Genomic DNA, 26347 nt, shown 5'->3' with positions numbered 1-26347 from the left:
GTTGCTTTAATATATATTCTTCATACATTTCTATTACACTTTGCTCTGCGTAAACTATTTAGCGTTATTCATTGATCCGTGTTCGTCATTGGTTCTTTATCCTTGACATTAATTATTAGTCTTGTCGGGAAAATTATGATTCTGTTTGTTGAATAAAATACAACCAAATAATGTAGATTTGTATATTAGGTAAGTTATTCAAGTACAATTAAAGAATTAACTATATTAAGAAATATTTGGAAGTTTGGAATAAAACTTAAATATACCCTAGCAGCAAAACATGGATTCCTCCTTTATAAATGTATCTAAAATAATGGAATAATGATCAATCTCAGGTGGATTATGAAATACATTCTAGATTAACAGGGAAATATACCTTTAATCAATGTTAGATCTGGGCAGCTACCATTAGATCCATTATTTAGATACAAATGGCCACTACCCAACAGATGTTTTCTTGCTTCATTACTTTTATAGCTATCCCGTAATTTCGATTGCGCATTAAAATTATCAAGAACAAAACGCATTGATTTGATTATAAAATAAATCATGTAATAATGTTGATTAGGAAATGTGTCAGGAATTGAGTAAGAATATTGTATTTTGTAAGCTTTATTGTAATTTAAATTTGCTACATGTCTTCTGAAGTGTAATTATGAGGTTGAAAACAATCAAATTAAATAATGAAGAGCATTTTCCTGTATATGCTTTGAATATTCTATTGAATAATTACCTTTAAATTTATTATCTTACCTTTAAATTTATATTGCTATCTTGATGATTACTTAATCAGATATTTAGCAGGTTACTAATTTAATGTATGGCTCAACTTAAAATGTTCTGAGTATTCTGTGCTGTGTGACATTAGTATTGTTTTGATGATATGTTGTATTTCTAGAATTTGCTTTTGAACTTTCTTTATAGTGATTATCTCCTATATAATTAGTTTTTTTTTTCTAAAGTTACTTTACAGCTTGGTAAATTGAACAATTTCTGTAAAAATTTAATGCTCAAATCTTATGATCTTCTTGATTGAATAGAGAATGGCAATGCATTAATTGAAAAGAAAGTTTTGTAAGTACGACAAGAATTGTTAGTAGTGTTAGCACGACCATACTGTAAGTATTGTGGAGAGTTTACGGCTAACTCCCTTCTTATTTTACTCGGTGAAGACTTGTTCATTTTGGTTTATCACTCGTCTGCTATGACCTGCACTATTGTTCGATTTATTTATTATTTACAGATTACTGTGTGATAAACTCATTACTTATTGTGTAATGCCGTTTGAGTTGTCTATCATAATTTTGTTTCATTAACACAGGTTATTGTTTGTCATGACGTGCAAAGTCTGAAGTCTTCGTTGTGACGTACTATCTCTTTCTGGACAATGGATCTAGTCCGTTTTGGCATCTTATCTACAATGAATACACAAAAACGTTTGATTATAAGTAGATATATAGTTCTTACCACATTTATTACATATTTTGTTGGCAACTTTCCATGTGCGGATTGTATGTCCAAAGCGCCAGCAACCACCGATGCATTGTTGATAGCTGCTACATACACTTCCATGGGTAATTTATGATAATATAATTTAATTTCACCCGGGAGAATTTGAGAATTGAATGTTATAATACTTGTATTAGCTGATGTTTTTTCTAGTTCGATGCAGTTTTACATATCCAGCGTGCAATAATAGCAGGTACATCGCGTTGTATATTCTGAAGTAACTCATCAATAGAAATGTCACATTCAATGCCTTTTACTGATTCTTCAGCACAAACAAACTATTTGCTGAGCAAAACAATATATTCACATAAAAAACTACATACGTGTTACAGTTTCGCCAACTAACATTTTGGCTTGCTTAATTCTATTGTTTTAATATATCAAGAAAGTGTCTTGTCCTGAATAAAAAAAATCTTTAAAGTTTCTCCAGATTGTTTTGAAATTAATAATACCAAGAATTTCCGCGAGAAAAGGTTTTCTACTGACATTCATCAACACTTTATTTTTACGTAGATCTTCAGTATTTAACATAAGAAAGATAAACAAAGCTGAGTGTCTGGCTCCATACCAATTTATTTCACTTGACTTGGAGGTTAGAATATTTTCGTTTGATTGATATGAACTATTCTCCAGCTCAATGCAATTCTTACTAGTAATTGAAGTTTTCTTGTCTTGTATTTTTTATACTTGCTTACTCAAAGCAGTAAATATATTTAAGAGTATATATATGTATTACAGTTTCGGCTACAAGGCCACAATAAATAGTTTAAAAGTTGCTTCCTCAATATCATCACCTAATACTTGTTGAACGCCCACAATACTCTGGACATTAGATAAGATCATATAATTTTTCACAAATTGTTGTTCTATAATTCACAATGGATGGCCCATAGTGACACTAACATAATCAAACTTGATAACCAGAGATCAGACAATAAATACAGAAGAACAACAACAATGACAATAAGAATTTTCGGAATGATCAAAAAATGGATCAAAAGATTGGGATCTTCGCCAATAATGTTTTTGGATCAGGGAGCTACAAAATTTTTGAACGGCCCCTAGATCGAGTTTTCGTATTTTTCATGGAATAAGCACATCCAACTGTGTTAAGTGATAGTTTGGGTTTGGTTACACTATATGTAGTTCTCCTAATATAAGGCGTACAAGAAGATTTTTGATTGAAATATATTGGATCTTATTATTCAGAAACAACACCTTATCTTAAAAGTAATAACATATAGAAAATAAAAGGTTTACATCTCTCCTAAATACTGCATAAAAAGAATGGTATATATAGTACTACTTCACCAAAACACCAGTCAAGACCACAATTACTCCCACGAACTATTCAACCATTATTGCAGATTATCCGCCTACTCCAACGTGTTGAGTATGGGTCAAATATATAGAACACTTTCCAAACAACTATAAACTTCTGCATACAACACTTCTCTAAAATCAAATACTATCTCAAGTTACTTTTGTATATTTGTTAAAACAATAGAAACAATACAGTATTACAGAAAAAAATAACTTCCTGATTTCCAACAAGTAACAGAAAAGTGAAAAATACACATACAATTTATGTATATCAAAATACAATAGAAAATGGAAAGAAAGCAATTATATATCATTTATAAATATATACAATTTATATAACAGCACTTTAGAACTGCACTAAATATTCACTTCTAGACTGTATGGTTTCTAAATATATAACCACTTAGTAAATGCACATGAAAGTCCTCAATTATGAAAAATATGTCACGACTTTCTGATATATTTTTACATTGAGTCTCTGTAACAATGTCTCCAATTTGAAATTACAAGTTTTCCATCATACTTTTCGCGCGTTTTAAATCTGAAAGAAAAAAATTAATTATTAGCTGATTTTAAATCATGCATTGCTATTTTGAGTTTGTTTGATTTACCATATTTTAATTTTACAAAATGTACCTATTTAACTGCAAGCATATATATATAGCAATCCATTTCCCCCCTCTTCCTTGAGTAAAATGGGCTGTAACTGAATAACACAGAACACGCATATTAACGAAGACAACAGAAAGCATGGTGCTTGAATCAAGGGCCCACAAGATGAAGGAGCCCGCCCGTAACCTGGTATATTTGTTTACTTATTTGTTTTTCTAGAAAGTTTTCTTAACATTAAAGAACGTATATGAATGGTAGTCACATTTATAGACATTATAATGCATGTCATTCTTAAATCTTAAGTTCTTACCGTGACGAACACGGACGATTTCAGTTCTGTATATAGGTAATGTTTTAATAAAATAACCGTTTTTTTTGGGGGGGGGGGCTCAAAATCAAGCAGTGAAATATACTCAGCAGGTTTTTTTTTTTTCTAGCACAAATGACTTAAATCTAACTCTGAAGGAAGTTAATTCTACAAGATAGGCAGTAAAGTATGACGCAGTTCTTGCCTTAAAAATGAGATTTAAAGACATTCAAAAGTCTCTTTCTAACGTAATTTTATTGAGTTCAAAGCCAAACGAAAAAATTAAGGTAGCATCGGAAAACTATATTAAAAATTATGACGTTGCTTACTTCATAGATTTCCAAAGCAAAATATTGTAATCAATGTTGTGTTCAACGCACTTCAATCATAAAACATGGTCTTATCAAAAGCAATACAACTTTGAGAAAGGTTTTTTAAAAGAGCTGAAATTTGACGAAATAAATTTGAAGAACTGAAGAAGGAAGCAAACATAATAGCAAATAGCTAGGCTATTCAGCTTGAATTTCTTTATATTCGACATAGGAAAGTGCGACACCATTACGACGATATTTCTCAAGACAAATGATGAAAGGATTCAGAAAGTTTATTTTGCGTAAATGTGTTTTCTCGGGTGCTAGATGTTACAGTAAGTCAAGTACACTATCGTTTCAACAGTTTGAGTAAAGTCATATCAAACTTTACTGTGTTGGAACCTAAATAACTGAAAACGTTAAGTGACATTAATCTTCTACATCAAGCTGATAAGATCGCAGAAACATACAGTACTTCAACATTTTCGCGAGAAATTTTAACTCTGTGGTTGCCACTTAGTAATGAGATCTCTAAAAATAAAAACGATAAGTGAAATAACTTCGTTTATAGCGAAAAATCACTTCGCTTTATCCAGGCACGCACACGCAGGAATTCATTTCGGGAGGGATCGGAAGCTCTTCAGGGGCCCAAATTGAATATGACGATAACTTACATTAAAATTTGTAAATTCATCTAATCATTAGATTAAATGTACAGAAAAGTCGGGATTTTGGGAGGGTCCGGACTCCCATGATCCATCCTCTGCTTACATCCCTGGTTTCATCCAGATTTCTGGAAGTTTGTACAACTTCGATATTGTTTCTGATCACTCTCTCACAACTGCGAGTGCGGAGCGTTCAGTTTCCAATCTTAAAATAATAATAATAAAAAAAACTATCTGAGAAGCACCGTGAGTCAAGGAAGATTAAAAGAATTCTCTGCATCGAGCAGTCCTTGGTTAGGAAGATGGACTTCGAAGAAATGATAAGAAATTTGCTGATGAAAAAGCAAGAAGGAAGGAATTTCAAGGTGTACAAAATGTACACAATACTACATTTATATTAACATTAACCAGGAAATAAATGGTATATATTTTGTATATAAATTAGAGTCGTGCATTTCTAATAAGTGGGGTATAAAGGTAAGACTGTCAATTGACAGTTACAGAAACCAGAATAGAGGCCCACTGTACAAGTTTGCTAAGAGCATACAACTCTGTAGTTACGACCCGTAATGAAGACAGACCTTTAAATTTCATACTTCAAAAGACATTTCTCCTGAAGTAATGAAATCATGTAAATTCAAATGCAGCGACAATTAAGTAAACATTTCACTTTCTGTTGTTCCTTGATCTGTACGTCTGTACGTCTTATAAATATCTCGCTGCAGCCAATGTACACATTTTTGCTAATAATGAAACTTTCCAGAATTTTCTAAACTCTATGATCTTGGATTCAAACACTTTAGAAAGTCTGATTTCTCATGTCGAATCGTAAAGTTTCGTAACGATTTTCCTACAGCATCTAATATGTGGAACGGGAGCTATTGGTCTAGGTATTTGAAATCTCTACATTCAGCAACTGCGATCTCCAAGAAAAACGGGTTTTCTCACAAAACAACCACTTTCTATATTTTTCAAATTTTCAACAGGAATCGTCTTTGGAAATTTTCCTATTGTAGAAATTTTACCGTATTTCCCTGACTCTCCTAGACTATACTGATTTTCCTACAAATTAGCAATGAGTTGGTCAATTTCTTACAAAAAATACCAAAAGAAAGCAGCAAACAGCACGTATGCAGAAATAGATAGAAATACAATATAAGTGTGGTCGAGTATTGATTGGCTTGTGATATGACGTTATTAATTACAATTGAAGAATAGGGGCACGGCATTTCAGTGGTAGGGTGCTCACTGAGAAGGAAGTTTACGGTTTGATCTCGGGTCATGTGAATTTATGGTGGACATAGTGAGTCCGTGTTTATGGAGTTTTCTGGGATTCACCCATATTATCCAACACTTTCATTCCATCAAATCCTTTCATAATCATTCACTGTCATCAATCGACAGTTTCCTTTATCCTACAGGATATAACTGTGGCATGTAAAAACGAAATATTTCATTTTTCATTTACAATTGAAAAAAAATACGTGCGTATTATTTTCTACAATTTTTTATGTGTTTAAGAATTTTCTATATTATTTGGTTTATAAAAATAAAAACTTTACGTCATTTTTAAATTTGTTTCATTTATTTCATTTTGTGATAAACGAAAATTTAAACTTCTCATTGTAAACAGAAATCGAACAACACGGTTTTGCATAGCGCGGACTTTTATTGAATCAATTAACAGCGTTATTCTAACTTTTCCTATATAAAGCAAAACAGCAGAATGAACAAAAAATTCTTAGCTACCTAAATTTTCAATGTTAAATTGATATACTATGTTCCAAAAGCACTGCAGCTCCGCTAGTTTCTCTGTATCTTCTTCCCACAAAAAAAAAAAAAAACTATGTGCTTGCATGAAATTTATTGTAAGTGAATAATAATAATAATAATAATAATAATAATAATAATAATAATAATAATAATAATAATAATAATAATAATAATAATAATAATAGTAATAATAATCATCATCATCCTGATTATACGCGGAGCTGGATGGTGCGGCAACTGCAGATAAGCAAATTATGCCGATAATCTGCAAAATGGCCGAAAAAGAACACAAATCAACAGGAAAATGATTTTAAACATTTAAAAAATCACAATAGGGGTCTTACACACAATTAACAAACTTCAAAACTAAATTTCAGCAGTAAAGCGACTTAATAAACAGTAGTTTTCCGTACTTACAAGTCTGTTGGTTTACATTCTCATAATAACAAAAACAAACAAGAACAAAAAAAGCCGTTCAATTGCCGCTGTTTTCTTTTTTAAAACACCTCTTCTTTGTTTCTGATTGAAGTTTCTTTTTTAAAAAAAAGATGTCGAAGTGAAACATCGTCGTTAGTGAAGAACAATTGAAGAAATAAAGACCGTCAGCAAAGTGGGTAATTGAGTTGGCTGTAATAATAAAAAAGTTCTAATTTTGGAAAGTAATCTAATTTTGGAAAGAAGCCTTAAACTGGTAACAAAATGGAATAAAATGTTCTCAAATTAGTATTATTAATTAGTATTACTAATATTAGTAATATTAGTATTACTTTATCACCAATATTTTGATCATGTAATGTAAGTGTCATTCACTATCACAAAATGTTCATCTCTTCTTTAATAGCATTCATGATCATTAAACGGTTTATCATTCGTTAAGTTAAAAGTAAATAATAAGTACCTGAAAGAAGAATCCTGAATTGAGCAGGTGTTACGGAAAACTGATGTACTTTATGTGTTGCTGCGATAAGATCCCATATCCGGAATCGAAGCTGTACTTCAGGTTCCATTACTTCAGAGAGTAAGCTCGAACCAAGAACAAAATCCACACGCCACTGGATATCTTCTAATCTTGATACTGCAAAAAAAGAATATTACTTTTTGATTATTCCATTGGGACAGTTGATTATCTAGGGTATTAGGTTCGAAACTGACACAACTGTTTCTTTGAAGTCATCCAGTTACCTTAGAATATCAAGATGTGTATTTAACATTGTGTCCATTTTACTCCCTATGATTTATGTATATAGAAAATCTTGGTTTGGATGCAGAAACATAAAGGGTGCAACCAATAATTCATAGGCAAAAAAGAAATTCTGCCTAAGAAGTTCAACTACTTAATTTTCATTCGATATATGAAATAAGTTTGGGATAACATTTAAGAATATTAATAATACATCATTTTTAAGTAGAGTTATCAAATCTAGCAGAGCCGGACTTAAGCCGATTTAACCCATTGCTCCCAATCGGGTCATGCACCTAAGGAGACCCTGCGCTATAGGGTAATTTACTCTTGGCTTGTGAGGTATGTTTAAAACACGTTGCATATACGTATACATGTAGCACTGTATTTTATGTTTTATAGTCAATAGCAGTGATTGTCATAAAATACCACAAGATGTTCTGGGCCATATCCAGAATCGTTTTTAACGTCGTATTAAGAGTCTGACTAACGCGTCATGTTAATTTCTGTATTTACAAACACGTTAATGAAGTTAACAATCTATTACCAGCAAAATGTATTACCATGTTAATTTTCTACATACATCCCTTCCCGTGCCATACACTCGGAGGACCAACTATAGGGTCTCTGGAATGGCCTAGGAAAGTCTTCTTTGAATTGTTGTTCAGCACCGCCGTCACATTTGCACGAGTCAATGCAATATTCTCAAAACGCTCCCACTTAAGGACAGATTTGAGCTTAGAGAAGAGCACGAAGCTCGCTGGAGCCAAATCAGGCAAATATTGGGTTTTTAAGGACTCTGACCCTTCTTTTGACCAAAAACTGACGCACAACAAAATTGGTGTTGACCGGTGCACTTTGTTTTGACTAAGGCAATCATGTTCATGTGCGTTTATCTTTGAAAATGACGCACCTGGGACTGACATTTCATTCACACGAACCAAAGACTTAGCATAGTCTTAAATTAAGGTGCGATCGATTTCGCCCTCTATACGTTGTATCACATCAATTTCAGTTATTATATTAACCAACAAATTTTAAACTTTTGTTTCTTTCTTGTAGGCTTATAAGCATGCAATTTTATACTAAAACTAGCATATGCTCCAAACAGATTACTGCGTGTTAGAATATTTTGCGTTAGTTTTCCTGCGTCTTTCATACGGAATTCGTCTGAAGTTCATGTCTTTCATAAAATTCGAACACATCATATGGGCATCTTAGAAAACACCCTCTTTTTCATCCTGGTAGGCTAACACCGTGTGCGTGGGTTTTCTTGGGGTTCTCCCGTTTCCTTCATTCCACTATTTCATTCATTTCTCATCATCACCGTCTCCCTTAGCCTAGGCGGCCTAAACGTGTGACGTAAAACTTAATTTCATTTTTTATTTTTTTCTTTCCTCCCTTCTAGTCTAGTTTGAAAAAACACTGTAGCACTTGTTTAGTTATTCACAAATAAAAATACTAAATACCAAATCTCAACTTAAAGGATTCCGAGATATGAACATTTTAATAAAACAATTGCAGCTCCTACTCTTTTCAATTTCTACTCCTTTTTCTTTTCTTCTGGGTCGAATATCAAACAACGCCGAAATTCTTTAATTATTTTAAATGAAAAGTCTAAATACCAAATTTTACGTCTCTAATTTATTGGCTGAAACATTGAGGTATTCCCTGACTGGTTATAGTTTAGTTATATAATCACTTTCTTACACCAACTCCACTGCTATATTATTTAATATTCTCAAATAATACATCAATCAATCTACACAACATACTTAACACTTAAGAAGTTAAACACACAGACACATGGTTATTACAATTACAGCACAATGCAGGTCTGTGCCTATTTAAAAAAATCGTTTAAACATGATACTATTTTCATTGACAACGGAATACCATACAACCACTAAATAATATTATAATAAATAAATTGTTTAAAACTTTAAATTATTTCACTAAAAGTTAATAAGTTTTTGGTTCCAGATAAAAGCGCATGATAAGGACATTTTATAATAATTGCAAATCCATTTACCCCCTTCCGTGTTGAATTTACAAAAATCCTTCCGGAGTAGTAACTTACATTACAGAACTTATTGTACTGGCCAAATGTCAAATCTCTAGGTCTAAGTGTTGATCAGTGAGTCAGGACTTCTTTTAAATAGAGAGATATAGCTTGACATCTCTTTGCTCTGATAACTAGCATGCAATTTTTCAGCACACATTTTGATTGTATTCCATTTTACCTCACAAATGAGAAGGCTATATACATGTATATTAAAGGTGCTCCTTATTTTTCGACTTCCGAGATTTTTTTAGTCTCACTCCTTAAAATCGTTCCATATCAGACCAAAGTTACTCATGACAAAAATTGGCTCAACTGAATAATATTAAATGATGTCTCAAGTGACCACATCTTTTCAATGTATTTACAATACATAATATTAGGCAAACACGCTTTGCAAATTTGGAAAGACAGTTGTAAGTTAAACATATATTATGGCGGTGATAACTATTAAAAGTTTAAAGATAAATTACAAATAACATGGGATATGTGTCTGTTATGAAAAAGAACTTAAAAACGATATGTCACAAGACCCCCTTCCTATTATGAATTTTGAACCTGAATCCAAAATGGTGGAGGGTACTATACAGTAATAAATACGGGTCTACCTCCATTATTCCTATCCAAGATATGGTATTATTCCCTCTAGCCAACCCCGCCATGGCTGGTCCCAAGCCCGTGCTGAGAAAGAGGGAGGGCCCCCTCCTGCCACGGCCGAGCCAGCACAGCATTCCAGGTCTCGTGGTAGGGGGAGAGATAGGACCAACAGGAAATAAAGTAACTCGAACCCGTAGTCCTCTATGGCCTGTAGCCAAAAGCCAAGTCTACTGCTGGTACCGAAACTGTCACATGGCACCAGTTAGCAAATCAGGTCAACCTATCGGCGGAGATGATGCTTCGGCTATCCTCCGAAATGGGCGAGTAACTCATGCCTACGAGAGAGTACGTGCCACCTCATTACGGTCTCGTCGAGGCAGGTAGTGAAAACTGCCGCCTCTATCGGCGGAGGTGAGACTTCGGCCATCCTCCGAAATAGGCTATCAGGTCGTGTCCTTGAGTCCGGGAGATAAGCCCACGTGGTACTTCAACACGGTGAGGGAGAAGAGTAATGGGAGCAAACTGGAGGATATAAGGAGAGCTCCCACACCCTACCGGGAGGATGCGGGAAATAATGCCCTCTAAGAGCATTTTGTGCGTGCTCTTGGGTCCCCGTGTGCGTGGTACCTCTTGACGTGGTACCGTGTGCGTGGTACTTCTCGACGTGTGCGTGGTACCTCTACGCGCGAAGGCGGTAGCTGTTGAACGAGTAGAGCTACGCAGGACCGGGATTGAACAAGCCCCCTCAGACATGCCTGGGGCTCCCGAATTGGGTTGGACTCTGTCGGGCTGTAGTCATACCGTGGGATGCAGTAGCTTATGGGAGCTTATCAAAGAAATCTGGGTAACGGCGAGCATTGGCGAGAGGTGTGCTTACCTTGAAAAGCTCGGGCACCATGCCTGCAGAACATGGAAGGACTGACTCGCTAGCAGTCCTCCGCCACCAGTAGGTAACTGGTAGGCAGGACTTCGGTCTCGCCGCGCAATAGGTGAATCCCACTACCTTAGAAAATAGGGGTTACATCGCTAAGGCGAGTCAAGATTAGGGGACAAATGTTGACGGTGCACTATGTGCAAGTGGATACATGTACAAGATAGAGGAAACACGGGCCAGTGTCTCTTTTGACAGAACCGGTCCATTAAATAGGCCGACCAGCCGCGGGCAATAAATCGTGGTGGTAGACCACTAGATCCTAATTCACTCCAGCGTTCCAAACTTACAAGTTACCTTTGCCTTATATTGTATAGAGCAAATGCACTCAAAACTTGAGCTCGCTTGGGGCAAAATTTAATATTATTCAATTGAGCCAATTGTTGTCATGGGTTACTATTAATATATATTAATGATTCTTCAGACATTGGTCCAAAGTTGGCAGTAACCTAAAGCTCCGCAAAACTGTTCCCAATTGGACCCCGCAATTTCCAAGTCCCGCGCTGGCCCAGAGTTTCCGAATTTGAAATACACTCTACAGGCCAACGAACTAAATCTACGGGCTTAAATATTAAATTACTTATAATTAATTATAATTATCTTTGTCATTGTAATTATCTATGCCATTTATGCGTTACATGTTGTTTGGTTTAGGGTAATCAGACGTCTCGTATTTAGGGGATTATCCCCTTTTTGAGAAAATCGTTCATGTCCCAAGAAAAATGAACACGGGAAGCAAAATGTCATGTTTTTTTAAAACGTCCTGTTTTTTTTACTTGTTGTTACATAATATATTAATAATTTCTTGCAAGGAGTTCAACAGTATTTTGAAGGAAAGATCAACCTTTCTACAAGAAATTCAGTCATAAGGAAATGAATTCAAGAGACAATCGATCTCCACTAACTCTAGTTCCTGTTAAATACTACGAGATAATTTAAAAGTTAAAACAGGAATAAGCTAAAATTAAAATAGAGTATTTTAAAAAGCTAGAAACTTCATCGCTCTCATGAATAACGATATAACAATGATTATACTTACATAGGCTGTCAAATTATGCGTTTGCAATATGTAAAGATTTGTATTTCCTAAATTTGATCACCCTAACTTAGTTATTATTTACAACAGTTATTCCTACCTATTGTAATAGAGGCTGGATTTCAATTCTTACCATTGTTGTACCTGTATCATAGCACCAAAGCTGTTTGACAGAGGTGGACGACGCTTAAAATTAGTTTCGATGGAAATGCATTGTAGAATGAATTTTCTGTTTTGAAATTTGTAGTATTAACACTTCATAGGAGAAATAATAGTAATTGTTGCAAATTACGAAGTGCATTTTTCGAGTCGAATCACCAAACTTGTTCGAAATAATGCAGTATATTCTCGCCATACCAGTCAGTAATGCACATATCGAACAAGTGTTTATTGTAATCAAAGCTTAGTGAACAGAAACAGAATGTCAACAAAACCTGTGATGACAAAAATTTATGAAGAGATTAACTTGGAAATGACCTATCAATTTTTTCACATGGTAGCTATGGAAAATAGGACTTAATCTTCGGAGCGATAAGTTCCAAAAAGTATTAATAATAAGGTAGAAGTCTATAACCATTAACGTTTTGTGTTATTTTCATTTAGTTCGGTACAGTTTGGTTAGTAGTAATTATAGTAGTAACAATGGGCTAGGCTAACATCATGACATATAGGGTGGGCAGAAAGTAACTCTGTATTTCGAATTGTGAATTTTTAGTTATGTTATGCGTAGATAATAATAAAAGTTATCTTGTTTTATGAACTAAAGCATGTCATTTTTTCCTACTTTTTCAGATCCTGTGAACCACAGTGATGCTATGACGTTTAAGTATTGAGGAGAGAGAGAAAATTGCAGCAAGATTTGAGGTGTGGCAGTCTGTAATTTAGGTCCAATGGTGGTTAAGGGATCAACATGAGAGGCAAGCTGTTATAGATGCAAAAGCAATTAAAAATTGCCACAGAAAATTAATGACTACCGGAAATGTCCTGGACATTAAAAGATCAGGTAGGCTCTCGACTTCAGATTTAGTGAAAAGGTAAACACAGTGAGGGAGATGGTCGAGCGAACCCTTTCAAAATAAACAAGGGCGGCTGCAAGAGAAAGCGGAATTACACACCATTCTGTGCGTGCAGTTCTCCACAAAGAGTTACATTACAGACCATGGTAGCCTCATTATGTCCAAAGTTGTATCTAGATGACTGCGATTGGCATCTTGAATTTTGTGTAATGATGCTCGCAAGGCATGAAGATCATCCACACCTGTTTGAAAAACAAATATGTGTGGAGTAATGAAGCTGTTTTATGTACGGGGGTTCGTTCGTTAATCGTCATAATAGCCAGACACACGGTGATACGAAAGAGACCGTTGAAGAAATGCAGGGGAAGCCGAAAGTGACTGTGTGGTGTGGATTAACTTCTTCCCGCATTATTATAACCTATCTGTTGAGAGATGATATGAACGCTGAAAGATACCTGGAAGTATTATAAAATTTTGTATGGCCTATAATTTCTGAATGGTATGGGTCTCATGAACTGTTATTTAACTAAGCAAGATAGAGCTTCCGCTCATTACACCTTGCGTGTAAGACAATGGCTTGAGGAACGTTTCGCGGGTCGCTGGATAGATTGTCGGGGTCCCACATGATGTCCAACGCGAAGTCCAGACCTCACCTCATGAGATTTTTTAATTTTTTTTTTTTTTTTTTTTTTTTATGGGAGTGGGCTAAGGAAGAAGTATATCGCAGCAAACAAACTCTCGGCGAACTTAAGAATAAGATCTATGAGATCATAAGTGGCCTTATTGCTGAGGTCTTGAGGAAGGTCGTAGCAAACGTACCTGATACTGGTGCACACATTGGGTTGTAAGTTTTATACAGACAATGGTATATAATACACTACATCAGCGTTTCCCAATCTTTTTCAACTTGCGGCACACTACAGGTCTAACTTGAATTCTCGCGGCACACTCATAGGTATTATTATTATTATTATTATTATTATTATTATTATTATTATTATTATTATTATTATTATTATTATTATTTGTAAATAGAAAATACCATCGTATTTGTTTTCTTTGATTACTGACCTCCTTGTCACAAAGAATAAAGCTCGATCACTGGTTTTCCTCCATCGTAAATCATTATACTTACTTTTCATTCAAATTAAAAAATAGAAAACAATTCCAATGAAATATAGAACTCAGTCTTTTAAAAAATACACTTTCTTTTTCGAAGAATGTATCCAACCTTTCACAAGGAAGATCACTAAATTACGAACCAACAAACAAATCTCTTGTACTTTTAAAACAGAATTGCGGTAATTTGTATGAGTGTTTGCTTTGTCGAAAGGATAGAATGAGATTTTAAAATTTGAAGTTACGAAATAATCTGTAACAATAAAGAAACAATAATGGTCATAACAATGATAATTAATACTTTTTTTCAACATTAAAAATGAACAGATAAGTAACACAGTGTGAAAATTATAATTTATTAATATGGTTAATATACGTCACAATTTTAAATATTAATAAAATTCTGTTTTCGAAATACAATCTATGTAGTAGTAATGTATGTACAATAATATATTACAATTACAGTATTTTTTCATTGTAGAGGTTCATAGTAATGTGAAATTTAAATACACATAATTCCTGTCTTGCAATTAGGTTCCTATATAATTAATAATTTTGTTTTCATTTCCTCGCGGCACACCAGCGGCCCATTCGCGGCACACCGGTTGGGAAACGCTGCACTACCTGTATGCAAAAAAAAAAAAATGAGTTTATACCTACAATATTTTAGGAGAGAAAAAAAACATTAAAGGTACGGAGTTCCTTTCCGCCCACCCTGTAGAAGAATCATGCAAATCGTGATACTAATTTGGTTATGTCGTACACTCATGTCCAAAATGATTGTCGCATTATCTATAGCTGTCTTCTTGTAAGTCTTGTATCATGACATTTGATAATGATTTTGCAGGGTACCTTTATACTGATACTATGTGTATAATCGGGAAATGTGAATTTGTGGTAAATTTCATAGGAAATAAATTATAAATACGAAAATTAGAATGAGTAAACCAAAATATTGCTAAATGGATAAGAAAGTTTTATTTTCGTTTTATTGTTCTTATTTACTGCTCTTTTGACATGAAATTTGCCACATACATGTCTCTGCCACGTATATGTCTCTGCCGATTATACATATACTAACGTTATAAGAAATACCGGGCGAATTCGTTATCAAATTATATTCCTACAACAACACATTTATAGACATGTGACAATAATTTTGGACATGAGTGTACATCTATACCTAAGAATGAAATTTAGATGTAGGCCCCAAACATAAAACACTTTACTTACCTTTGTGACGTCAAGATACATCATCTGAACATTTATGAACCATGATTGCAAAAGCTTTGGAAATACACATTGGAAGATTATATGCAAGCGGGCAGAATAAAAACATGTTTGGAGTTTTTTTTCATAACTAAATACTTTGGTGAATAAATAATTAATAGTACATAATTCAAAAGTGATCATTTCAAGTACGGTAATTCATCAGATAAATTACAAATTTCAATTCCAAGTTGGTATTTACAATTCAAGAATGGTAATCCAAAGCAATTAATCAAAATTTTTAGTTTTATGCATTCTAATTAGCCCTACTATAACACAAATGACAAAAGAAGATTTTGTGATTAATCTTTAGTTTCTGATTTTGCTGTGTATACTCTTGAAACAACAACCTTCCAGTGGAACATGACCTACTGTCACAGTGAAATCCGAACTTTATTTTCTGTTTCAGTATACTTGTAGCTTCAACTTGCTAGCATGCGTACGCTTGGCAAACCCTTCTATAGTAGTTTAATTTTTCAACTATACCTTTTATGTTCAATGTGACTAAGATAAATGCAAACAAATGAGGATAGAATAATATGTGAAATGGTTAATTGAAAGCAAACAATTTATAGTGTTTGTTTAGCACAGAGCTCGCACAGTACTAACAAGGTTCAAACTTGCAAATTTGTGCTTTGCCACTTAGGTATAGTAATCCATTATATTCAAAACGTTTTCATGTAAAGAACTAGCATAGCATATGTAATACTTACATCGAAGAGATTGTTCTCTAAGATTGGCAACAAGCTGTGAAAAATGATCAGCGTAGATTTTGCATAGCGCCTGGCTATGTTCCCTTGGCAATCCTAGCTGCTGCAATTCACTGCTCACAGCTTCTTCATCAACACCATGGCGGGCTGACGAGGTGAAAATGAATGCTAGAGCTGCTACACTTGCCTTGATATCGCTTAACTCTGAAAACAAATTGAAAATAATTTAGGATTTGTATTAAATCAACTTGAAAAAATAAATGGCAATAAAAATTAAAAATCAAAAGCAATATCATTCACACCTTAGTTTGTGAATGTTATGCATCGTAGTTTCTTTGAAAAAAAAAACTGGCGCGAAGTAATTACTGTCTCTTACTGGTTAGTAACGTAATAATCCTTGACAAACTTAAGTAACGAAAATAATTTAACAACTAATATTTTATATTAGAACCCAAAATTCTACCATATTATTAGTGCTTAACAAAAAAAAAAGTCCAAAGACGAAGCATACCAGACATTATATCGAGAGGAACAAAATGATATGCATGAGTCTAAACCCTCATGCGTAGTTTACGAGAAAATGGACGAAAACTAATTTATTTTGTAAAAGTAAAAATTAGTGGTGGGGATAAAAACCGGTTTTTCGTTTTTTTAGAAAAACCGAAACCGTTTTTTGAAAATTCTCCAAAACCGGTTTTCTCTAAAACCGGTTATTGGTTTCCTCCAAAACCGGTTCGGTTTTCACCGGATTCGGTTTCGTTGTTTTCCCCAAAATTTGTTCTGACCAGAATAGTGTTTCGTTGTTCTCCGGAAACTGAATCCGTTTCCACAGAAATAGTTTTATGTGTTTTCCAAAAGTTTTCTCCGAAGCCAGTTTCGGTAAAACGGAACCGGTTTTGAAGAAAACCGGAACTGATTTTTTTGAGAAAAACGAACCGGTTTTTGGAGAAAAATCGAAATGTCGGTTTTCGGGTTTCGGTTTTTCTAGAAAGCGGTTTCCGGTTTTTACAAAAACCGGTTTTGGCCAAAAACTAATGCTGCACGAGAGCAGCAACACTGAAGTGAAACTAATGCTGAAATATGCCCTCATTAAGCTCTTCATTATGGCACTAGCGCAACTACAATACATAGTATGGTTAATGAGATATCAATTTTAATTTTTGGTTACATACAGTATTCTATAAAGATATATATATATATATATGAGAGAGGGAGAGAGAAACGGTGGCCTATTTTAATCTTTCGACGGAAATATCTCGAAAACGGTTGAACATAAATGAACCAAACACTCAAATAGGAAACGCCATGGGGCACATTGGATGGTGTTGTTGTGGTGCCCCTCAGAGCCACCCTTCATGGGGGCTCAGGGCCCAAATTTAAAATTTTAAATAGAAACATGGGGCGAGTGATACCTAGTTCGATAGATCTTTACAAACTAAGAAGCGTTGTGGCAAAAGAATTTTCATATCGATCACCGTATTCAAAATGGCCACCAAGTCATGATGCCTGTATCAGATAAAACATTCAGTACCACTATTATGAAAATGGTTGAGATGAATAACAGAATGAAACTCGTATAGGAAATCACAGAGGGTATTTATCATTCCATGGCTCGAGAATAATGCAACAGAGAAAAAGACGATTGAAGTAAAAGTGACATAATGCAAAGAAGGAAATCTATTTCTTAGAAAATTATGTTTCCGACCGACCTCCGTCAGTGTGTGAAGCGGGAAGGAATGGTAAAATATCAAATGAGAACCCCACTTTTACTTGCAATTTGTATGGTTTGTCTGAAACATTCGTGTTTACAAGTTACTGGCACTATAATGAATAAAAATAAGGTGAAATTCGGTTTGAAAAGTAACGCCCATTTGTATTGTGATTTGATGAAAAAAAAATGGAGCAACTGATATGCGAAGCAAAGTTTTAAAGCTTTAAACGCCCATTGACGTAGATGCTGCGTCAAGGCTTTAAACCTCAATAGTCAGGCTTTAAATTCCTAATTAAGCTAGGAAGATAATTTTGGTATCAATGTATTTCTGAAGGATGAAGCACTCCGTCAATACCTATTTCCTATAAAAGATAAATACCTATTTCCGGTTACGGAAGAACCTATCCAGGATAACAAAATAACGTCAACTACACTCGCGGACAGCAAAGAAGAGCTAGGCACAATTCTTAGGGAGCCAAAACAACTATATGAAAACATGAACCACCTATACAGATTGGCAAAACTGGAGGATAAAAATATACTAAGTGTAGCATTTCGTCAAGTAATCAGAGACCTACATGATAAGGGAAGAACAATCACATATACAGTTCTGGAAGAAGTAGATAGAATTGAACTTAGAACTTATGATCTACCAGCAAATGGGTGGGAACTGATTGATTTGATTAATGAAATATATGAAAGAAGGAGTATCCATTGGGAACTTGAAAATGTCTACAAACAAATGGTCAATGCGCACGGAAGAATATGTTTAGACTATAGCAGATCGGGTATGGATGCTTACGTTTACACAAAATATGCATAGTATACTAACAACAATAAAAATTGCACAGAACAATTCGCAACGATCGAAGCTAGGTACAATGGAACTACGAAGATACGTGAAAACTAACGATATAGATATAGTTGCAATTCAAGAACCTTATACCTATAGAAACAAATTAACCACCTTCCCTGCAACGGCGAAAATAATATATGGAGGCCAGGAACCTTTAGCAATAACAGTAATTATGAGCAGGAATTTGTAAGTTCTAAAATTGTCGGAATACTGCGACAAATGGACGGTCTGCACAGAATCACACTGGGATCAGAAAAGATTTGGCTAGTAAACTCATATTTTCAAAATAGTAAAGAGATAAACCGGTTTATTACAAAATTGCAACAGATAATTTGGCAAAACCCCGATAAGAAGATAATAATGGTCATGGATGCCAATGCAAAAAACGTAGCTTGGGGGTCTCCATATACAGATACAAGGGGAGAAAAGATGGGAGATTTTATCGCGCAAAATGGACTCCTAATTATAAACTCAGGAAACAAACCAACATTTGTGGGGCCCATGGGTGAATCGTATATTGACTTAACAGTATGTACGCCAAATTTAATGGGAAGGATCAACAACTGGGTAGTGCATGATAAACTAACGAATAGCGACCATGAAGTTTTATCCTTTAATTTAATTATGGAGTAACAAAGAACAACTAGCGAAAAACTGAATACAAAGAAGTTTAATTGGAAAATTTTAAAAGAAAAATTGATACTCCCGCAATTAGAAACAACGGAAGAAACCGACACGATGGTGACAAGAATTGAAGAAGCAACAGTGTTAGCAATAAGAGCATCATCTCTCAAACAGATACAGAGAGCAGGTTACGGGGACTTCTGGAATCCCAAACTGGAAAGAATGAGAAGAATAGTAAGAGCAAAGAGGAAAAGTTATCAAGCGACGTGGGCACCACAGCTAAAACAGATGAGACTCCAGGAGTACAGAAGAGCTGAAGAAGAATATCAAGCAGAGATTTTGGAAGCAAAGAAACATAGCTGGGATCTTTTCCTAGCTAGAAACATACAATTTGATCCACGGGGTTTGCCATACAAACTAATTATGCAAAAAATAAACCCGGTGATATTATGTACTGTTAGAAATTCGGATGGATCATTCACTAACACAAGGAAAGAAACACTGGACAAACCAACACAAAAGTTTTTCCGAAAGATTTAAAAGAAAACGAAACTGAGGAACAACAACAACTACGAAGGAAATATGAAGAAACAGAATTAGCAGAGGAAATTCCGGAGACAGACCTGTCACTAACGAAGAAATAGGAATGATTATCAAGAAATTAAAGTCTGGAAAATCGCCGGGATTAGATGGTATAGCTAACGACATTTATAAACGAAATAAAGATGTTTGGACTCCATGTCTGTCAAGCAGGGGCGGACTGGAAACCATAGGGCCCACCCTGCTAAACTGAAATGAGGGCCCACTGTATAAAAATGTAAAAAATGTACTTGGCATTCTTCATATGTATATGTGCGTGAACCTGGCAGAACCCATTTTCGGAAATTGAAAATAAACCGTGTAGATCGTTTGTTCATCGTTTGTTCACAAATGTTCACATAAAATTTTCATTTGTTCACGATTTATAAACAATTTATACAAAAAAAAACAAAATGGGCGTGCCAACTTCACGCAGCAGAACCCATTTTCAGAAATCGAAAATAAACGATGCAAATCGTTTGTTCATCGTTTGTTCACGATTGTTCACATAAAATTTTCATTTGTTAACGATTTATAAACAATTTATACGAAAAACAAAATGGACGGTGCCAAATCCACGCAGCAGAACCCATTTTCAGAAATCGAAAATCAACCATGCAGATCGTTTGTTCACGATTGTTCACATAAAATTTTCGTTTGTTCACGATTTATAAACAATTTATACGAAAAACAAAATGGGAGGTGCCAACTTCACGTACCTGAAAATTATTCGAAATCGAAAATAAACCATGAAGATGGTTTGTTGATCGTTTGTTCACGATTGTTCACAAAAAATTTTCGTTTGTTCACAATTTATAAACAATTTATACGAAAAACAAAATGGGTGGTGCCAACTTCACGTACCTGAAAATTATTCGAAATCGAAAACCAACCATGCAGATCGTTTGTTCACGATTGTTCACATAAATTTTTTGTTTGTTCACGATTTATAAACAATTTATCCGAAAAACAAAATGGACGGTGCCAACTTCACATACCTGAAAATTATTCGAAATCAAAAATAAACTAGGGATGGCCAAAATTTTCCGGAATCCGGATTCCGGAAATTTTGTTTTCCGGAATCGGAAAATTTACTTTCCGGAATTCGGAAAAATTCCGGATTTCGGAAAAATTCCGGAATTCGGAAAAATTCCGGAATTAAGAAAAAACCGGAATTCGGAAATATTCCGGATTTCGAAAAAATCCGGATTTCGGAAAAATTCCGGAATTCGGAAAAATTCCGGATTTTGGAAAAATTCCGGAATTCAGAAAAAAATCCGGAATTCGGAAAAATTCTGGAATTGGCCATCCCTAGCTAGTAGCTGTTAAAAGAGAAACACAATAATGAATACATATACTGTATTAGTTTCTTGTAGTTGGATATGTCTTTATCACTTACGTAGACAATTGCTACTGCAGTTATTTACTGCTTTATGAGGAAGGTCTTATTTTCACACACAAAAAAGTCGCCGGTATGTCTCAAACATTATCGCGTTCCCACCTGCAGCTGCTCCAAAGCACTGCAAACTACTTTTTAACCAGGCGAAAGGCAGTGAAGGGAAAGAAATCTCAACAAATATTCTAATAACATTCGCTTATTGTCAACATACCTACAGTGAGCGCAGAAAGTGTTCGTACACCGTGCATACTTTATATTGAAAACAGCTAGCATGAGAACTGGAGGTGGAAAATATATATATAACCAGAATGAAGACTACACATTCATACATTTTATTTCTATATACAAGAGAAAGGCCAAACAAAGACAATCACTGTTTTGTTCAGAAGAAAAGAGAGAATTCCTTTTTTGTAAACGCAAAAAGTCACCGTACACTTATGATTGAATTAATGCTTATAAAGTATATTACGTTATTTAATATTTTGTGGGATTACCCTGTGCGTTAATGATTGTCTGTAGTCTTCGTGGCATTGATTTCACCTGTAGTAGTTCGTAGTTAAGTAGCTTCGGGACTGATTATGTCCCATTCTTCTTGAATAGCTTTTCTCAGGCCTTCTTTAATAGAGAAGCTGTGCCTTCTGATTCTTGTCTCCAGAACAGACCATAGATGTTCTATGGGGTTCATGTCTGAGGATTGGGGAGGTGTGCGAAGCTGTTTCAAGGTATTATAGAGTAGCCACAATCGTGTATTTTCCGCTGTATGTTTGGAGTTGTTGCCTTGCTGAACAATAAATTGTTTTCTGCGCACTAGTATGGAGATTTTCCTTTAATATGTTAATATACACTTTGTGGATCATCACTCCATCGATAAAGTGGAGACGACCCACTCTTGAGGCACTCATACAAACCCAGACGAGCACGGACCCTCCTCCGTGTCTTACTTTAGGGACGAGATTTTGAGGATTCATCTCTGTATTCACCTTGCGTCATACCATACGCCTCCCATTGGATTCGATAAGATTAAATTTACTTTCGTCCGAAAATATGACCCTATTCCAGAAAGAAGCCTGATCCCTTATCTTTATACTCTTTTTCAAACTTTAGTCTCTTTATACGATTTGTCTTGTTCACCCATAACATTTTCCTGGCTATCCGACCATGATACCCTGCAAATATTCCGCACTGTACTGGCTGATACTTTAACACCGCGTGTTTCCAGATCCGTTGCCAATTGCACAGCACTACTTTTGGGAACTTTTTTTCTTTCCCTAATAATGTAACGTTTATCTTGTTCACTCAACGCTCTTGGTCTTCTAGTTTTTTTTGTTTGTTTTTTTTTTGTTTTTTTTTTCGCACAGTGATAGAAACATTATACATCGCAATTATTGTTTGTACTGTTGAACGAGGCCTGTCTGCAAGGTTTGCTATCTTTCTCAAAGATTTACCTTTCTTATGCAATTTAATAATTACTTTTCTTGTCTCCTCATTTGTTTCTGTTCGGTTGCTTCCCATTTTGACAGCCCACCGTGCAGTTTTTTTCACTCCTATTCACAACTAAACTCATTCTGTTATTCGTCATGCTATACAGAGATGTATACTCAGGTGAATACTAGTGAACCCCAGTTGTGGTATCTTTGTTTCGTATTCGTACGTCAGGTGTACGATCTCTTTTTGCGTCTACTCTATACACTTTCTACGGAATTTATTTACTTTCTGACCATTAAACTTGTCTTTGTGGTTCTTTATTGATATATTCATAAAGCTTAGTTTTCATTATTCATATTGTGTGTGTTATTACACTTCTTAAATTTTCTGTTTCTTTTTCGCAGGCATTCTCGTTTCAATAGCATAGGTGTACGAACACTTTCTGCGCTCACTGTATGTACAGTAAATACAAATTTATAATTTTTGACTTTACGAAGTATACAATGTAATTGTTCAATAATTAACATAAGCAGGCATTCATTAATTTATATTAATATAATAATTAATAAAACTAATAAGCGGGTGATTGATGACTCAGTGGTAGAGTTTTCATCTATGGTATTCTAACCCAGGACATGTGGGTTTTCGATGGCTAATTTTGTGTTCGAAAATTTTTCCGGTGGTAGGCCTACTCTTGGTTCCCTTTCTTATATTTGTTCCATCATCACTCATTAACGAATTTAGTTTAGTCCGTCAGTGAAACAAACAGTCTCAAGAACTATCTGATGGATTACCATCAATTTTGGCCACGATGTACAGAGTCAATAGTTAAGAATCGAGTTCCCTGATAAATGTAATATTCAAACCGGAAGCGGTACAAATCAACCATTTCCAATTTTAACGTTAATCATTATATAGTAAATATGGTAATAGATAGCGAGAAGCGGTTTCCAGTAATAGACATATATAACATTCATGTAGATAGAATGTTACCCAATTTGTGCATCTGCTGAAAATAATGAGCTTAGGTATTTAGAAAGCATTTTCCGCTTTAGAAAATGTGTGCTTGGTAAAGAATGTAGAGAATTAGCTGAGTCAGGCACGTAGCTAGAATATGGTAATAGGAAGGGGGGGTCTGTCACGAAATACTGTGGTTATTTACCAGGGGCTCAATAATTCTAAACTATTTTATTGGCAACATATATTGGTTCGTTTAGCCAAGATTTCTAATGGAGGGATGATATGAAATACTGTGGTTACACACCAGAGGCTCGATCAATCTAAATATTTTACTGACAACATGCCCATATTGATTGGTTAGGACAATAAAATGAGGATATATTAGTAAGTATTTTAATAAGAAGCTATGAAGAAATCTCGAGTAAAAAAAATATAAAAAAGTATTGAAAAAGATATAGTCTTCCGAGGTCATTCGAACGGTGTCGAGAATTTTGCGTCTGGGAAATTTGCGCCCTACCTCAAGAACAGGGAAAATTGCGCCTGCGATGTACCTCCACCGGGAAGTTTGAGCCCTGCGAAATAAAAGAACCTATTGGAGCTTACGCATTTGCTCGGAGGGGCTGACATTACAGCACAAACAATCCTCCCCCCACAACCATGCCATTTGTGATTTATTTTCATTGTGGCTATATAAGGGGAGAATAAACTTCAATATAAGCCAAAATAACACAACGGATCAACGCAATCACTGCTTCTTCCAGAGATGATTTTGGGGGAACACTGGCCTCCCCAGAGCTCTCAGAGTGCCCCCTCGGAGGAGATCAAAATAATACGTCTATAATATAATAATAAATAGAACAGTACCAGCAGTGACCCCCTCCGGAATACTAAGTGTGCCCCCCGGAACATTTTTTCTGAAAGAACGACTGAACGCAATTGTGTGTTTGAAGTGTAATTCTAGCAAGTAAACACACTGTACATAGTTTTCTTGATAATATTACTGAACTGATTTTACATTCACTTTACATTTTCTTTTCTATATTTTGTGTCCTAAAAAGCCAAACAACTCGCAAGGATTGTGAACAGAGATATCTGGGTAGAGCCAAACAGCTTTTTGTAGATTAAATTATACTCTTTGATTATATTAATAAATAATTATATATCAGTCATTTATACTTTTATTGTAAATTTTGTAGTATAATGAAAAATTGTATTTGTATGGATTGCCCTTTAGTGAACTAAAATTGTATTTTTTTCATTTGTTCGGAATATTATAACGGATGGAGTAACTCACTGAGACGATGAGAGGCAAGCCTAGTTCAAGTGTGAGTGGAAGTTACTTTACACAATACAAAAATAAGTTGAATTGTAGGGCGCTAACGTCCCAGTGCAAATATATAGCCGGCGCATTTTCCCCTCTTTTTGCGGTATCAATTGCATCACACTGGCAACAAGCGACGCATATTTTAACTTCATAAAAATTCGTTTCTCACGATTTTCTGGAAAACTACGTATATCATCTTCATTCTGTCAAGTTGTTTATCTCAGTGTGATATATGTATTACCTCTGGACAATATCACAGTAAAACAAAAAATAAATATTAGGAGTGCATCGTACTTTTGGACTACATCTCATTAACCATGGGAAGATTGAGTAGTGTATACTTTAGGATGTAAGTTTCAGCTTAACTTGCATCATACATTCTTAGGATTACAAAAACGAAATTTGTTCGTTTGCATTTGAACAAAATTCTTAGGATTACAAAAAGAAAAAATAATTTTTCCGAAATCCGGATTTTTTCTGAATTCCGGAATTTTTCCGAAATCCGGGTTTTTTCCGAATTCCGGAATTTTTCCGAATTCCGGAATTTCCCGATTTTACTTTCCGGATTCCGGAAAGTAAAAATGCCGGCATTGGCCATCCCTAAAATAAACCATGCAAGATCGTTTGTTCATCGTTTGTTCACGATTGTTCATAAAAAATTTTCGTTTGTTCACGATTTATAAACAATTTTTTGTGAACAATCGTGAACGAACGATGAACAAACGATTTGCATGGTTTATTTTCGATTTCTGAAAATGGGTTCTGCTGCGTGAAGTTGGCACCGCCCATTTTGTTTTTGTATAAATTGTTTATAAATCGTGAACAAACGAAATTTTTTTGTGAATAACCGTGAACAAACGATGAACAAATGATCTGCATGGTTTCTTTTCGATTTCTGAAAATGGGTACTGCCAGGTTCACGCACATCATATGTATTGCATATAAAATCCATCTTCGAACCCATAAATAGTATCCCATATATTCATGCAAAAGCAAGACATTAATTACAAAAAATCTGAAGTAGGAACATTTTAATAGTAACTCATACA

At 34.8% G+C, this 26347-nt stretch overlaps 1 protein-coding gene across 1 annotated transcript in view; it reads right to left on the bottom strand.

Annotated features, from left to right (window-relative positions):
- Nucleotides 1-596: 596 nt before the first annotated feature.
- The window catches only part of LOC145668269 (COMM domain-containing protein 4), a 323145-nt gene continuing 297394 nt past the window's right edge, over nucleotides 597-26347 (bottom strand). Inside the window, exons 7-9 of the mRNA XM_081735972.1 lie at nucleotides 16424-16624; nucleotides 7399-7575; nucleotides 597-3373 (exon numbers count right to left, since the gene is read on the bottom strand). Of these exons, the coding sequence (XP_081592098.1) occupies nucleotides 3336-3373; nucleotides 7399-7575; nucleotides 16424-16624 (416 nt within the window). The 3' untranslated portion in view covers nucleotides 597-3335. The remainder of the gene's footprint in view (nucleotides 3374-7398; nucleotides 7576-16423; nucleotides 16625-26347) is intronic.

This window comes from Thermobia domestica, chromosome 13, assembly GCF_964235325.1.
Source record: "Thermobia domestica chromosome 13, izTheDome1.hap1.1, whole genome shotgun sequence".
NCBI classification, from domain to species: domain Eukaryota; kingdom Metazoa; phylum Arthropoda; class Insecta; order Zygentoma; family Lepismatidae; genus Thermobia; species Thermobia domestica.
Note: the sequence above shows the minus strand (reverse complement) of the source record. Positions and strands in the feature narration are given on the sequence as shown.